Source organism: Antrostomus carolinensis, unplaced genomic scaffold (genome assembly GCF_000700745.2).
Source record: "Antrostomus carolinensis isolate BGI_N321 unplaced genomic scaffold, ASM70074v2 scaffold20278, whole genome shotgun sequence".
NCBI lineage: Eukaryota > Metazoa > Chordata > Aves > Caprimulgiformes > Caprimulgidae > Antrostomus > Antrostomus carolinensis.
Genome location: NW_010332636.1, coordinates 1 through 16,835, shown reverse-complemented (window position 1 = coordinate 16,835; position 16,835 = coordinate 1). Strand labels below are relative to the sequence as shown.

Genomic DNA, 16,835 nt, shown 5'->3' with positions numbered 1-16,835 from the left:
ATGGCTGGCCTTAGATTTTAGTGTCTCTTGTGTTTGTGTGATGAAACTGGCAGTTGTGGGGATGGGTACGATATGGTGGGGAGGACAAGAGGAGCGTTGCACACCTACACTGCAGTCGTGGTTACTGTCTTCATTGTCACAGAAAGCGTGGAAGCTTCTGGTGGTTTTGTTCTCGTCTGTGGATCAGAAACTATGCACTGAATTGTGTCTGAGCGTGATCCTCGTATCAGGAAAGGCAAGCTAGTTGTGCAGTGGACACAGGCTCTCTTATTGTGTGGGAATTAAACTTCAGTAGATGTGCAGCCACGGGGAAACACGGGAGAACACGGTGTGTCCCGTAAGGGTTCAGTGGAGATTGTACATGCAGTCCAGAGTGGCATTTTGCAGCTTTGGTAACTCATATTGTCTTAATATAAATAAATAACACACACACACACACCTCCCTGACCCCATTTGCTCCATGGACTCGTGTTTCTGAACTCAGGACAAGTGATGCTGCAAAAATCTGCATCTTTTGCGTGGTTTCTCAGTGTTTTTCTTGGTGTTGCTCGAAGTAATCGTGGTCTCCTCAGTCAGCTCTCCTGTAGTGTGCAGAAGCTGTCACTTGTCTCCTTTTAGTGGCAGTGAGATAGTGAAGTTGGCCTTGCAAAGGAAAAAGGCCTATAAAATAAACAAAATTACTTTTCTGCCTTCTGATTAGGGTTAATTCTGACCTCATGATGTTCTGATACTGAGCCTGATGCTTTTTTTTCCTTAGGCTAAAGGACTGAAAGTCTCTCTTGGGCATCTGGTCTGTTTGGCTGCTGCTGGGAATTAGCGAAGGTTACAGCAAATGCACAATATCTCAGAGACCTTGACTTTCAGTAATAAACTCTTCTGCGAATCAGTTTTTGGTGGCTAACATCTCTTCCAAATCTAGACAGATTTCCATAGAAACAGGAAAAAGAGCCTGTGTGACATTATGGACTTACAGTCTTTCCCCCCCCCCCTCAGTCTGCTGGCACATTTGGGGTGTATGTGTTAATAACTTGGAAATACTTCTTAGGTTGTCCATCCTGTGTATGTTCCTCTGTACTCATTCTCAAAAGCAAGAGAAACATTCCAAAAACTGTTGAAAGATTAAGTTGATAAAAAAATCTGTATGCTCCATATGGCTCTCTGCTTTAGTTTGAATGTTCTGAAATAAAGCAGGAAATAAAAATAATCAGAATAATGTATTGGAATCAATGTAGAGATGATCAGCGTGGGCAGGTGTGTGCTAGTGGCTTCAGCTGGAACGGCTCAAGAAACAACCTGTTTTCACCTGGAGATCACTGCCTGCACAATGCTGAGGGCCACTTCATCCTCTTGGAGGTCGACTTCATCCTCTTGGAGGTTCTTTCCAACCTTAATGATCCTATGATTCTATGAAATACATGACTTGCTTTGCAAAAGCTGTGATCAGTCACACCTTACCTTGTTCCCTGAGCTCCTTGGGCCCATTGCCCTTGCCCACCTTCTTCCCTTGTAGGGCTTTATTGGTCAGCCAGAGAAGCAAAAGTTGAAGACCAGGGTCCAGTTGCTCCTGTGATTTACAGAAATGCCATCTATAAAAGATCCGTTCTCAGAGAGCAGATGCTCAGCTGCTGAGTTGCTGGGGTTCCTACTCTTGTTTGTTCAGCTTTAGCAAGAGTAGCATGTCTAGGTGACTCCTTCTTCCCTTTGCAAGAGAAGACAGCAAGATGGTCTTTCGTCATATAAAACTTGTCTGGTAAGGAAGCTGCCACCAGCAGCCAGTTAGCAGCATTTCTATCGAAGGCATAGCTGAAATATGGAATTCATTACCTTTGCCAAGTCATGTTGTCACCAAAATTGGGAAGGAATTTGGTAACACCAGCGCAGTCTGAAGAAGCCGACATCATTTATTGCGGTGCCGGATGCACGGGGGATCCTTCCACCCATCACGCATACAGACTCATCCCTCTACAAAAGCTTTATCCTCTCAAAACGTGCATATTCATTACCATTCCAGGAAATTATTAACATATTCCTTACATTTCCAGGAACTCGTTAATACATGTAAATGTCCTTTTTTGCACGCACACTGGAGTCTCTTGGTGGCCTTTGGGGTTCCTCTGGTGGCCGTTGATCGTCTTCCTCGCTGTGTCCTTTAGTTGAGCTTTTCTTCTGCACACGCTTCGTTCATCTTGTAGCTTGTTCACAGCACTGGTGTCTCCACACAAGCGGTTTATTCTGGTGTCTCTACCTTGGCTGTTGCGAGGATGTGGTGCCTCAGGATTCCCTGTTACCTGTTTTAGCTTGGCTGATGTTTGGCTTTTACTCCAGACTTGATAGGTAACCATCGTTCAGTGTCACAGTGTTCAAGCAGAAGGATGTGGCTTTTTTGGAATGGGATCAGTGTGATGAACATCAGAGGGAACTGACTGGGATGCTCTGCTTTGGGAAGGACTATTCTCCAAAAAAAGTGCTGCCTGTGTTTTCATTCACAGGAGTGTTTTTTAGTCAGGCGTCTACTCAGGATCCTTTATGTGGAGGGAGTTGTGAGTTTGCCTAAACTTTTTTCCTTCCATGAGTAATGTTGCTTTGAACTATTCCTTCCTCATTAGACCTTTTTGTTGCTTAGGCTGCCTTATTTGGAGAATTCAGTATCCTGTCAAGAAACATCTCCCTAGAAATTCTGGAGAAGTGTCTGCTTGTGTTTTCCATGTAAACATGAGGAAAAACTTCTTTCCTGTGAGGGTGGCAGAGCCCTGGGACAGGCTGCCCAGAGAGGGTGTGGAGTCTCCATCTCTGGAGATGTTCAAACCCACCTGGACATGATCCTGTGTGACCTACTGTGGGTGATCCTGCTCTGGCAGGGGGGTTGGACTGGGTGATCTTTGGAGATCCCTTCCAATCCCCACCATTTTGTGGTTCATTACCTTGGTAGCTGTGAGAGAATAGCTGCAGGGCTGCCTCAAGAGCTGACTTCACACTGCATGGATTTTAGCACAGATGATACTGACTGTGATTCCTCAGTTAAGTTAAACTAATTTCTGTTTAAAGTCAGAGCAAAGCTAGGGTCTGGATAACTGCAGACAGAGTATTTGTGGGTTTTGATGTACAGGAGCCCAAGCTTGCAGAACTTTCTGGGACATTTCTGTATCTCTAGAGGATGAGATCATAGAATCACAATCCCAGACTGGTTTGGGTTGGAAGGGACCTTAAAGCTCATCCAGTTCCAACCCCCCTACCAGCAGCAGGGACACCTTCCACTAGACCAGGTTGCTCAAAGCCTCATCCAACCTGGCCTTCAACACTTCCAGGGAGGAGCAGCCACAGCTTCTCTGGGCAACCTAATTTCCATGTAGGTAATTTATTCTGTATCTTCAGCTTACCTGATCTACTGTGTCATCCATCAAGAAGTCAGGAAGTGATAATAAAAGCTGCATTTAACCTGTCTGTTGGCTTTTACTGTGATGTTTTAATTAATGCTCACATCTGACCTTATTTTTTATTCCTGTGCTGTCTGTTGCAGTGCTTCACGGCCACAGCAGAGTTCTAAACAGTCATTAGAGGAAACCAACGTTGAGACCTATAATTTCCACGCAGCTGGTTGGAAAAGCCATTGTCATTGCCTTCCTGGTGCAGCATGGCGTTTGGACTTGGTGTTCTCTGCATGTTACTGTGGGCGATAACAGGTAGGAGTTTACTTCTTGTGTCTCTGAGTCACATGTAGAACAAGTGAAGCCAATACTCCTGCAGCCTGTACGCTGGTGGGAATGAAACATGAATAAGGCAAGAGCTGGGAAATCTTGTGCCTCCTCAGTGCAAACAGTTCTGGGAAGGTTCAGCTTCAGAAATGGCAGGTGGTTCCAGTTGTGAGTAGCTGACTGGAGCCAGTTTCCATAAGGCTGTTTGAGGGGAGATGCCTGGGGCAGGAGGGGGGTAGTGGGAGAGTTCAAATAGTTTTCCTTCTCTTTCTCTTGCAGTTTAAGACTGATGTATTTCTTGTGTTCTAAGCTGCCTTTTTTCTTCTGAAATGTTACACAAATGTTGATTTGCAAGAAGCATAAATGGATTTCTTTACGTCTCTCTCTTCATCATCCCCCCTACAGACACGTATTTCCTTTCAAGGGTGACAGGAAAATCCTGTAGGTTTCTACTTCAGCCACAGAGATAGGTAAATTATTTCCATAAGCAGGCAGATAAAGAATGATAGTGATTCTTAATACTTCCCCTGTGTCACAGGGAGACTTAATCTGGTGCAGGCAGTTTTGACATGGCACCTACAGAATATATGCAAACAATGTTTGAATTCTGGCTGTGGAGAGACTGGCAGTATCTATATTAGGAGGAATTGGGGAAAATAATACTTGGTTCCCTGGCTTTCATCTCCTGTAGTATAAACAGGATTGTCTGGTTAATGAGGGAGAGCCTTGCTAATGTGCTGAGGCTTAAACTGACTACTGGATTTGGAAATGTTGGATGAGGAGGGATGGGCATTAACTGCAGCTCTGCTTGTAGCTGGTTTGAAGTAGTCCTCAAGATCATCCTGAGGATCAAATCGTTCCAAGCTCTTTGAGGAGAACATGGAGCTGAAGTTTTTGTTGCTGTGGTAGATAATAAGTATGCCTTTTGTAAATCATAGAATGGTTTGGGTTGGAAGGGACCTTAAAGATCATCCAGTTCTTTGGGATAGAACCATGCTGGAAGATACTGCAGCAGCTCCTCCATGGTGTCCAGCTGCTCATGACCATTCAGCCCACGGGATCAGATCTGGAGGTTGTCAAAAGTGTAAAACTCCCCGAAACAAATGTCCCTGGCATAAACTTCTAACTGTTTTGCCATGATCTGCATCTTCTTCTGAATGGTAACAGCAGCTACTGCAGAGTCTGTGAATAAACATGTGCTGCATTTGCTCTTCCAGCTCCTTGTCTTGGGCAGGTATGAGCCCAGGCTCAGTGTATGAGATGTTGACTGTACAATGACCATATGTTGAATTTTTATATTTTTTTTTCCTCATGAGAGAAGACATTGCTTTCCACCACAGAAACAACAGTTTACTTTGCAACTGGGAATCTAACACCTTGGAATCAACTCAGTCTAGCTCACATCTTAAGGAGGCATATTCTAATCTGGCTATTGAGGTAGACCTTGCAAAATAATGCTATTGAAACGCATTTCAGTAAATATAATAGCGTTCTCCTGGCTGATTCTCAGTTTTCTCATAGTATGTGTTCATACTGTGGTGCTTTGTTCTGAGATTAGCCACTCCAACAAAAATGAATTGGCAGGTAAGTGCAGTCAGAGCTCTTGTGCAGTCTGGTCTCCTGTTCTTACCTCCATGCAGCCCAGCCGTACCTTACGTGACCTCCCAGAGTCTTTGCCAGACATCACCACTATCCCTTTCTTTACTCCGGGGGAGGATGTTTCTAAATACGTTACAAGCCATCAATTTTCAACATATATCACTACTGCTGGTCTTGTACTTTGAAGGATAAGATGAATACTCTTTTCTATGTGATCTCATTTAGGTTCCTGCTCTGGCAGGGGGATTGGACTGGATGATCTTTCGAGGTCCCTTCCAATCCCTGACATCCTGTGATTCTGTGACTCTGTGATTCTTTCCGTGTAGCTAACGCATGAAACACAGACCAGGAGTGTCAAAGGACATAGATACACCTTTGAAATGACACTGGAACAAACCACTAGCCTGGAGTCCCAGATCATTCTTTGCAACTGCCGTGGCTAAATGCTCTAGTGATGTGTTCTGGTTCACACAGGTCTTTTCAGAGAGACAGGGTGGTGTAGTGCCTGATTATGATCTCTGAGATCATAGGGAGTTATGCATCGTGCCAGGTTAGTTCACATTGTCCATGCTTTTGGGGTTTTTTTCTGCCTTGAATAGCCCTTAGTTGATTTATCAGTGACAAACAGGGATAATAACAATTCATGGAATACAAATAATACTTGGAAAGGAACATCAGGCCCACTGAACTAATGAGGGAGCTGTGACAGATCCAGAGCACAAGGAGTGAATGATGAACGTCATGAAGGCTGCTGTAGGGGACATGAAAGCTTTGCAGCTTCTTGTTTGTAGATGTATCTAGAATACTATTGTCTTCAACTTTGTGTTGAGGATTTGCTTTTATGTAACTGAGCATTTTGTCTCGTTTGTTCTCCTTCTCCTCCCTTTGCAGTGCTTAATCTGCAGTCAGCATCCTTACTGAGGCCCAAAAGAGCACCTTGGTATCCTGAGCTATATCCCTGTTTAAAGACCTGTGAGATTTCAGGGAAAGGGAGGAAAATGCCAAATAACCTAAAAGCAGCCTGCAGAAACAGGGTGAAAACACATTGATGGTGTATGGAGATGGTAGCTGTTGCTAGAGGAACTGATGCAGTGACATTTCAGATACTGGAGAAGCTCCCAGTAATATGGCTTTTCGGGTTTTTAAGATAGTACTTTCTATAGGCCCTTAGCAAAGCTACTGGAGCCTAAGCCTTTTTCAGCATTTATGATATAAAACGTGCTTTTTAGGGGTGTATAACTCTGCTGCGGAAATTGTCTGTAGCTTGAGAATTGCAGATCAAGTTCTTTTAGATGACTGCAATTTAAAAAACAAAGTTACTTTTATTTTGCTTTTAGAACCTTATTAAAATTGTTTCAATGTGTTGTTATGGTGCTACAAAAACCAAAAGTGATTTCTGACTAATGTACACACCTGTCCTCTCAAAGCTCACCGAAATGAGGTACAAGTTACTTGGATAGATCAAAAAAAAAACCCTAAAAATAGAATGGAACTAATTTGTTGCTTAAAGAGAGTGGAGGGAGCAGATGTCAAGAAAGCAGAGACAGTCCTACTCATCCTGTAGGAAACTGCTGTTAGGACCTTCTGTGCCCATGTAGTTCAGAGGCTGTGAGAACAGTGTGCCACATGAGCTCTCAGTGCTGTGCTCTCAGCCAGAAGGTCATGGGAGGTGATTCTGGTCAAATGTGACTTCTCTTGGTGCAAGGTTGCCCAAGGAAGTTTAGGTTGCCCAAGGGAGTTGTGGCTGCTCCTCCCTGGAAGTGTTGAAGGCCAGGTTGGATGAGGCTTTGAGCAACCTGGTCTAGTGGAAGGTGTCCCTGCTGATGGCAGGGGGGTTGGAACTGGATGAGCTTTAAGGTCCCTTCCAACCCAAACCATTCTATGATAAGGTCTGAGTCTGAGCTCTGTTCTTCTGTTACACACTCCCTCTTGCCCTTTCTTTCTGCTTGTTGTACTGCTTGCTGCTAGGGAGAAGAAACAGACAATCCCACAAGTGGATAGTTGTCCTTGCAGGATTTCAGACTGGGATAAATACAGAATCACAGAATGGTGGGGTGGGAAGGGACCTCAGGAGATCATCCACCCCCTGCCAAAGCAGGGTCCCTACACCAGGTTACACAGGAAAGTGTCCAGGAGGGTTTGAACATCTCCAGAGATGGAGACTCCACACCCTCTCTGGGCAGCCTGTCCCAGGGCTCCAACACCCTCACAGGAAAGAAGTTTTTCCTGAAGTTTGTCTGGAACTTCTGGTGTTCCAGTTTGTGCTCATTGCCCCTTGTGCAACTTAAAGGAAAGACTTGTGATGACAGTTCAGAGTCTGCCAGGGTCTTATGTTCTCGGAGGTGAAAGGAAATGAAGAGGATGTGAAAGAAAAAAATGCACAAAACCTGAGCATCTCCTGGGTGCAGATAAAGCCACTTCATGTCTGGGCTGTGCTAGAACAGGATAGGTTGTTTTAAATCCATGTTTCACTGAAAGCATAAGTGGAAGAGTAAACAGAATCCCAGCTCTGTGTGAAGGAGTCAGAAAAATGGTCCTTGAAGCTGTTTATCCTTTTTGTCAGCTTCCTGTTCAGCTGTACCTATTAGCAAGTCACTGATCTTTAAAATCTGTTGTTGTTTCATGTTTTTCCTCATCCAGCATAGCCAGCTCTGCACAGCAGTCATAAAGTCTTGTCCTCTCTATCCCAGAGTGCATGGTGCCGTTTTTTTTTTGTTTGATTTTGGTTTTTTGCATCGAACTTAACCTACTTTGCAAGCTGTACCTTCATCCCAGGCAGTATGATGCCCCACAGGTGTTTCAGGAGCTGTATTCAGCTACTGGATTGTGAAGGAGTGTACTGCAGTCCAGCCCAGAAGGTGTGGTGGGAACGGTGGTGCGGTGGTTGGACACACTGCATGTGTAGGAGAATCTCTGCATCTCCAAAGTCATGGTCAGACCTTGCCCAAATTGCCAGCCTATTCCTACTCCTTGATTTCATTTTCCCTGCCCATCAGCTTGACAGATTTGAGCTGGAATCTGTTAATCAAGCTGCCTTTTTCTTTTTCTCCTGTCATATGCTACTGTGAACTCAACTGACACCTTTGTTACTGGCCTGCAAGGCAGGCAGAGTCAACTTTGTCTTCTGTTACTGTGTTAGCTCCACAGTGGTGACATCTTGTTTTCACTGGTTGAGTTAGCAAGTCAAGTTGAAAACCATGTTAAGAAGAATGTCCTGGTTTTACTCAACTGGTTTTTTTGAAGCATGATCGGATTTTTCAATTTGCATTTTGGAGGGAGGAGGTTTAAGCTATAACCAGGAAAAAACCACCTAGAAAAGATGTTAAAAATCGATTGATGTATATTCTGTGTTGATTCACGCTTGATGTACACCCTTCACACTCAGTCTGTGAAGTGCTGTGAAAATAATTCTGATGTCATATTAAAAGATTACAGTTTTGCTGCAAAGGTAGGAAAGATGCTCCTGAAACAAGCCTCTTGGGATTTGACATGAACTAATGGTTAAAGCAGCAAAAGTTTGACAATTTGATCCAGTTTTTATATTAAAGCCCAGCAATTATCTTAATGTGAGGGATTTCATGAAGATCAAGAGTTTCTCCAATGTGGATTTTTGCTGCCTTCTCCCTCAAATGAAATAAAGACGTGTGACAGCATCTTATTTGAGCTTTCTTTTAAAACATGTTTTGCTCACCATGCTGTGGGAGTAATCACAGAATGGTGGGGGTTGGAAGGGGCCTCTGGAGATCGTCTGGTCCAACCCCCCTGCCAGAGCAGGTAATGGAGGGATGCCATCATTATTTTTCATGTTCCCTGCTGTGTCCTTGTTTTAAAAGTATTGGCAACTCACTTTAATCTCTTTGTGTATTTGTAGGAAGGGAGTAAGAGGTTCTTTGTAAAACATATCCAGATCCTACACTGGAAAATCCTCCAGAGTACAAATACCACTGCAAGGGGACATGCTGCAGTGGTGATGTTAGTGAAAGGAAATGAGTTTATTTAAGCAGGGTACCACCTGTCTTTATCTTGTCTCCCACAATAAGCCATTTTTAGTCACAATAAACCATATTAGGGCTTGGTTATAATGTCGTGCCTTATGTTGGTGGTGTTGTTTCAGGTTCCAGTTGTGAGCAGTGCCGAGAAGGAGCCACGTACTCGGGTGCAGTAATATCTCCTAACTTAGAAACCACTAAAATCATGCGAGTTCCTCATGCTGTGTCAGTGTCTGACTGCATCGCAGCGTGTTGTGACCTCTCTGGTTGTGACTTGTCCTGGATGTTTGAACGACGCTGCTACATCGTGAACTGCCAACACAAAGAGAATTGTGAACCTAAAAAAATTGAAACTGTAAAGTCCTATCTCACTTTTGTGCTGAGGCCTTCTCAGAGGCCAGCCTCGCTCCTAGGATTTGGGCAAGTCATCCCGAGCATGGTCCACTCTGTGGGACTCCAGAATGAGCCGTCTGAGGAAGTGAGTAGCTTGAAGGAGTTGTCTCTGCTTGGTAAAGATCCCAGCCTGGAGGAATTACCCGAATACATTGATGATTATAAAGAGTTGGAGCAGGACCCCTTTCAGGTGAGCATCAAACATGAGCGGAAGGGGAGCACGGATTATGCTGACTGGGGCCTGATGGTGGCAGGTGAAAACGACTTCAACTCTTCAGTGGGTGATGGTGGAGATAACCAGGAGGACTTTGCTGAAAAGAAAGAGGAGGCTGAGAAGGTGGAAAGCCTTCGGAATAAAAACAGCTCTGAACTGAACTCTGTCACTGAATACTCTGTAGAGATGTTGTCATCTCTTCCAGAGGTTACACCGTTCCCTGGGAAGACGTCTGAAAGCAAAGTGGCTGTTCAGCTTGGTGCACAACCCAGTGATGCTTTGCAAAAAGAGGTAGGTGTGCCCCTCGGGAAGCAGGCAGGCCACTTTGAAATTGCTTTGTTTTCCAAATCAAATTAGCTTATTGCTTTGTAAGGTCACTCAAATGCCTTGCAGTCCTATTATGGTGCAGAAAAGGCTGAAGGGGAGAGGATTCTCTTAATAGGCAGATTAATCACTAAAGGACTCTGTTCTCTCAGATGATAAGGTGCAGACCTCCTTTTGGGACAGTGGGGTTTCCTTGGAAGTGTACATATGAGTGGGCTTGGACCCGGTGTGATAGGAATCTTATGGTATTCTTCCCTTCTGACCCTTCGTGACTAGAAGAAGTTAGCTGAGCAATACAAAGTTCAACAAGGCCAAACGCAAGGTCCTGCACATGGGTCAGGGCAACCCCAAACATAAATACAGGCTGGGCCATGAGTGGCTTGAGACCAGCTCCAAGGAGAAGGAGTTGGGGGCACTGAGGGATGAGCAGCTCAACATGAGCTTGCCCTGTTTTACATCTGAAACCTGGAAAATGATTAGCATTTCTTACAAAGCCTGATGGTGGGGTGTGGGGAGAAATCAGCCAAACAGAAACCCCAAACCAGTCCTCCTTCCTCCTTTGGTGGATATTCTGTGTATGAACAAAACGCCCTGGTAACATCCGTCAGTGGGATCACCCTATGTGTAGGTCTCAATCTAGAAAGGTGAGAAATGGCTCACTTAAAGCAACTCTTTCTTTGTAATTAATTTTTTTCAGGCTGCTACACCTTCCCCTTCTTCAGACAAACTGGATTTCTCCCCAGGTGTCTCAGAGAAAACCCAGATTTCCACAGTGGCCCCAGAGAATGTTGCTGAAGGTGGTGGAATCATGCTGGTTCCCACGAGTACGGTGTCACCTGAGCCCATGCAGCAGTTCACACCACCTCCTGCTGCTGCTGCTAAAGCAGGTAATGTTTCACCAGAGCTGGAGATCTGAGGGATACCTGCTGGTTGGACAGTTGACAGGGATGGATCTGCTACTGTTGGACTTCCAACCTGTTGTTAGTTATGAGCTCGCTCTTTATCCAGACATAACATCATCCCACTTCAAGCGTGTGTACCTACAGTACCACAGCAAACTCTAGACCACGTAGCCAGTTACTTCTGAGACAAAACTCTGACCAAATCCATCCTTAATGGGAAATTATAACTCGAGCAAAAGCAGCGAAGGAAAAAGCAGAGATTAAAAGCCTTTTTTTAAATCTGCTTAAGCTTTTTTTTACTTAGTGAGAAATACTTGGAGCTTTCTGGAGGTTTAGAATAGCCTCATCTGGTCATAATGTTATTTTTGTGTGACTCTTCAGAACGTTACTCTCTCTCAGAAACTCTTCAGTAGAGTTTCCACCGTATCTAGTTGTTCAATATCATGCAGCAATATATGTGAGGAAGCTTGTCAGGCTTCCAGCTGCAGAGCAAAGGTTTTTATTTTGAGAAGGACATGTTTAACCACTGTCCTCTGTAGCTGTGTTAAAATCTGTGTGTATGTTAAGGTATCTCCTTTCTCCTACCGAGTTTCCTTCCTCCCTGTGCACCCTGACAAAAGGTTAGAAGGGCCACAAGAAGCAGAGGAGCACAGATGTGTGGTATTCTGCACTTCTGCTGTGCTGAGGGATATGGAGAGATAAGCCCTTTGCTTCCTGGGAGAGGAAGTCTGGTTTGGGACATTCTTAGCACCCTCTGCCAAACTGCAATGTGCCAGCCAGGATAGTGGTTGGAGGTAAGGGGGAGAGGTGAGCTACAAGAGGCCCCTCTCCAAGGCAATGGATCATTGCTTCCATTGAATGCTGACTAGGCAGCTGTTCCTCCTCCTTCATAGGAGGAGGCTGAAGAGGACTCATAAAGGAGCTTGGAGGAAGCTGAAGTGAAGGTTGTGATGAGTCTCACAGTAAGTACTGCTTTGTGCAAGGATTAGCTTGAGTTTGTGTGCTCAGCCCTACTGTCTTGGGAGTCTCGAAGACAATCCCTCCTTCTCACCTTTGGTTGTCACCCTCATCTAGATGTTTTATTCTCATCTCATGTGGAGGTCAAAGGATTTTTGGAAGCACAAAGTTCCCTCCAGTGGTGTTTAGGGCAACTCCCAGGAGCAATGATGAAGCCTTGGGTGCATTTAAGTAGCAGTGACAGAAGGTGTGCTGTCAGTGTGACCTCTTCATCCATTTTTAGACCTGTCAACTGCCACTGCTGAGCAGCCTCTTGCTCACCTGTATTCAGAAGTTGTAAGTTGGACATCATGAATGTTGCCTTTGGAGAACCTTTATTCTGTGGGTTCCTCCTATTAAAAGGAAGACATTTAAAACCTTTGAAATACAGGTCTGTGGGAACCTTTCCTGAAGTTATGTTTTGGTAGGTTTCTCCTGGGGACAGGTTTTGTGGGCTTTGGCATTTTTGGAAGAGTAAGGAGTTTTCAAAGATGAGAACTAGGAGGGTATTTCTGTGTGGAAGATATATTGAATGTGCAGTTCAGCTACAAAATAACACCTTTGCCCTGCTATACACGTGGAGTTTTTAAAAAGGACACCAAGCTGAACATTGAGATGTGCCTCACAAGTGCCACACAAACATACAAATAGTGTTTCTTGGTGGAAGAAAGCGTGATACTGGAGTTCTGGTACGGGCTGTGTTACTTTATTTGATGAGGTCTGTTCTGGTGCATGTGGCTCTTTTGTCTTCTGTCATTGCATACTTTTGAATTCCTGCTTTTCTCTAGAACAGAAGTAGGGGAAATGACACTTCATATTTGGGGTGGAAGAAAAATTTTGGTGTGGTAAAAGGTGAAGGAGGCATAGTCATAATTATAACAGATTGTTATTTGATTTATGTATTGAGGAATTTATTATTTTTTTTACTTATCCTTGACTGTTCACTGTAGAGTGTTTGTCAGATTTTACTCAATTCATTACAAATAATATTTGAAGGTGCTGAATTTATATCCATCCCATCTTTTAAAACATAATGTACTCATTCTGTCTTAGATACTGTGAAAGAACTTACTGTATCTGCTGGAGATAACATACAAGTGATACTTCCCAAAAACGAGGTTGAACTGAATGCCTTTGCTGTCCCACCACCGCTGACAGGTGAGTTGAATGGCCTTGGCCTACAAGGAGATGCAGACACTACCAGCTTGTAAATGCAGACAAGTCCTGACTTATGTGAATATCTGCACCTCAGGATAAAACCATCTTTCTCATCTCCTACAACTACCTTTTTTGTGGCTCCAACTACAGAGAGGATTTCCACCTTTGGATTTAGAGATTTTAATTTTTTTTAAGTGGCTTTTATTTTCAGAACCTAAACTCATTAGCCAAATGGTTCAATAGAAAGCCTGTAGTTCCTGACAAAAGATGATGTGGCCCAGGTGATCTTGCTGTAAAGCTGGGGGGAAAGTAGGTTCTGGATGCAACATTTATCTTAAAACTACCAGCTTTTTTTTTTAAGCTGCAGCAGCAAAGAATGCACATTTCATAGGTAGCTATGTAAAAACACGGCCACTTCACATGAAGCTGTTTTTTGTGAAGTCCACTACATCCTTGCTGCTTTCCCAAGTCCTAGCACACTGTGGAAGTCTAACATGTATTTGTACTGCTTCATTTTGCAGGCTCAAACAGTAGCAGTCATGATTTCCTCCTGTAGCATTTTATCTGATGGATGGTGAATTTGAATCTTTTGTTTGCTGGGCTTATCTTGAAGGCAAACCTGATGACTCTTGTGCTGTGTTACTGTTCTTAGAAACAGCCTACACCTATGAGTGGAGCTTAGTCAGTCACCCTCCTGACTATGGTGGTGAAATGGAGCGCAGGCACAGCCAGACCTTGAAGCTCTCTCATGTAAGTGGGCTCTAAGCTCAGCTTAGTTTGTGTGGTCCTATCACAGGAATCTAAGCCTATAAGGAAGGGCACCTTGACTCAAGGAGTTCAAATGACTACCAGAGCCATCTTGAATGTGTCACCAAATCTTGGCCAGATTAGAAGTGTCTCTTTTTTTTTCAGAGTGCTCTAATAATTTCCTAAAATGGAGTTAAAATTCCTAAGTGTTTGCTTTGTGTTCCCCACTTCTAGGCAGTGACTAGTGGCCTTTTGTGTGTGTGTTTATAAAAGGAGCTCTAGGTTTCAGATACCCAGACTTTTCTCTGTTAACAATATGATTGACAGCTTGATGTGTATTGCTGTTGCATAATTAACTCGGTTTGTTCTGTGTTTGTCTCAGTTGTCAGTGGGACTTTACGCCTTCAAAGTGACGGTTTCTGGAGAAAATGCCTTTGGTGAAGGTTTTGTAAATGTCACGGTCAAACCAGGTAAATCAGTTGGCTAAAATAACAAAATTTAATTTCTTCAACACAAGTAGTTGTAGAACATGCTATCGACTAGTCTGTCAGTTACTATCTGCCTTCCAATTACGGCCTTCCAATACCTGAAGGGGACCTACAAGAAAGCTGGGGAAGGACTTTTCATAAGGGCAACTAATGACAAGACAAGAGGAAATGGGTTTAAACTGAAAGAGGGGAGGTTTAGATGAGATATTAGGAAGAAGTTCTTCACTGTGAGGGTGGTCAGACACTGGAACAGGTTGCCCAAGGAAGTTGTAGATGCCCCCTCCCTGGAAGTGTTCTCGGCCAGGCTGGATGAGGCTTTGAGCAACCTGGTCTAGTGGAAGGTGTCCCTGCTGATGGCAGGGGGGTTGGGACTGGATGAGCTTTAAGGTCCCTTCCAATCCAAACCATTCTGTGATTCTATGATCTGTCGAGGACATCTGGTAGTCCAGACATGCAGAGGCGTTTCATACCTCGGTGCCTATAAAGTGTTTTAAGGAGGTAGAGTTGAGATGATCTTTCAAGGTCCCTTCCAATCCCTAACATTCTGTGGTTCTGTGATTGTCCAAGGAAGACAGTGGATGCTGCAAAGCTATCAATCCAAGATTTAGATCACCAAAGACTGTTGTTCTTTAGAGTTAACACATTAGTTTTGTCTGGGCTTTCACTATTTTTATTTTTCTTTTTCCCCCTCCTGCCCTGTCTTTCTCACAGCAATCAGAATTAACCAGCCTCCTGTTGCTGTCGCTTCACCCAAAGTACAAGAAGTTTCTTTGCCAACAACATCGACCTTCATTGATGGCAGTCGTATGTACTGGGCCATCCTGTGCTTCCATCCTGTATTTTTAATATACAATTATATTGTTATTGTTTATTGTGGTGGTTTCACTTGGCCAAGCAGCCAAACACAGCTGTTCACTCAGTCCTTCCCCCCGACAGGGGAGAGGGAAGAGGAATGGGGGCCAAGGGTGAGATAAGAGCAATCCAATAATTGAAATAAAAGAAAAACTTAAAATAATGTTGATATTAAAATAGTAATGATAATAGTAGTAGTAGTAAATTATGCAAATGAGTGATACCCAGAGCAATTGGTCACCATGCACAGACCAAGCCCGGCCTGTTCCCAGATCACGATCCCGGAGGAGCGACAATCCCGACCCGAAACCGCAATCCTGGAGAGCCAGAGCCCGAGCCAAAGCCAGAGAGAGCAAGAGAGGGAGAGTCCCTCATGGATCTCCTGCCCATGGGGGACAGGAGATGGAACAGCCCCGTGGCAGAGCCAAATGCCAGTTTAGCTTATTAGTTTAAATATTCTTCACACACCTTAGATCTTGCACTTGCAGATGGACAAACACAAAGTCCTTCACTCCCAGCGATACAAATGAACACGCTGGTGTGTTCTCAGTGTTCCTCTCATAACAAATCCCAGCTGAACCCAAACCCCAGCGCTGTTCTGACTGCTAAAAACAAACCCAGCTCTGTCCCAGCTGAAAACCAGGACATTTGTCAATTACAAGTGAAATTCTTTCTTCTCACTCTATTTGGGAGTTCCCTGAATCATGATTTGTTTTGGGGATTTAGGTCCAGTTCTAAAACATTTTAATAAATAAGCAAGTGATAAAATGCAGCCTTCCACTTGGAGACTGAAGTGCAGTGTGTCAGGGGCTGCTGCATCCAAACAGCTTACAGCTTCTTCCTGCCCTGCCCCAAAGACCTCTGTGCCAGTACAGCTGGGGCCATGGTAGAAAGCTGTCATGTGGGGTATGATGAGATGTCATAATTATACTCATAATTACTGAGAGCAGGCAAGTTGGAATGTGCAGAGTCGGAAATTGATTGTTTTTTGTTGTTGGTGGTGTGTGTGAAGAATTTTTTGTGTTTAGAGAAACCATCCCAAATGTAACTTGGAATCTGTGGTTTAACAGCTGTGGTACACGAACCCTGATCAAATATGTTTGAAAAGATAATTGTAGAAAAAACAGTGAAGGATCAGTGAATGAAAACCTTTAGTGTTCATTCCAGCAATTGCCACAAGAAACTGATCTGTTTTTCTTTAACGAATGTAGAAAGTATAGATGATATGAAGATAGTGAGTTACCACTGGGAGGAGATTAAAGGTCCTTTGAGAGAAGAGAAGGCATCTGCTGACACGCCTGTCTTGCACTTGTCTAACCTTGTTCCTGGAAACTACACTTTCAGGTACCTGCACAGATACTTTCCTTTGGGGTTTTAACTATTTCTGTGATGTAAGCTAAATGTTTGTTTCAATTTGTGCTCACATGTACATCCTCAAACAAAAAGCTTTAGGTCCTGCACCTGGGTTGGGGCAACCCCAG

General features: G+C 44.0%; 1 protein-coding gene across 1 annotated transcript; it reads left to right on the top strand.

Moving 5' to 3' along the window:
* Positions 1 to 3,601: 3,601 nt before the first annotated feature.
* LOC104529309 (dyslexia-associated protein KIAA0319-like) lies at positions 3,602 to 16,698 on the top strand (the record flags this gene model as incomplete). Its single annotated transcript, XM_010173586.2, has 8 exons — positions 3,602 to 3,680; positions 9,406 to 10,178; positions 10,909 to 11,098; positions 13,163 to 13,267; positions 13,920 to 14,017; positions 14,397 to 14,484; positions 15,214 to 15,306; positions 16,566 to 16,698. Coding segments are annotated over exons 1-8 (1,529 nt in total), but the record flags the coding sequence as incomplete, so codon positions are not given.
* Between the last annotated feature and the right edge of the window lie 137 nt (positions 16,699 to 16,835).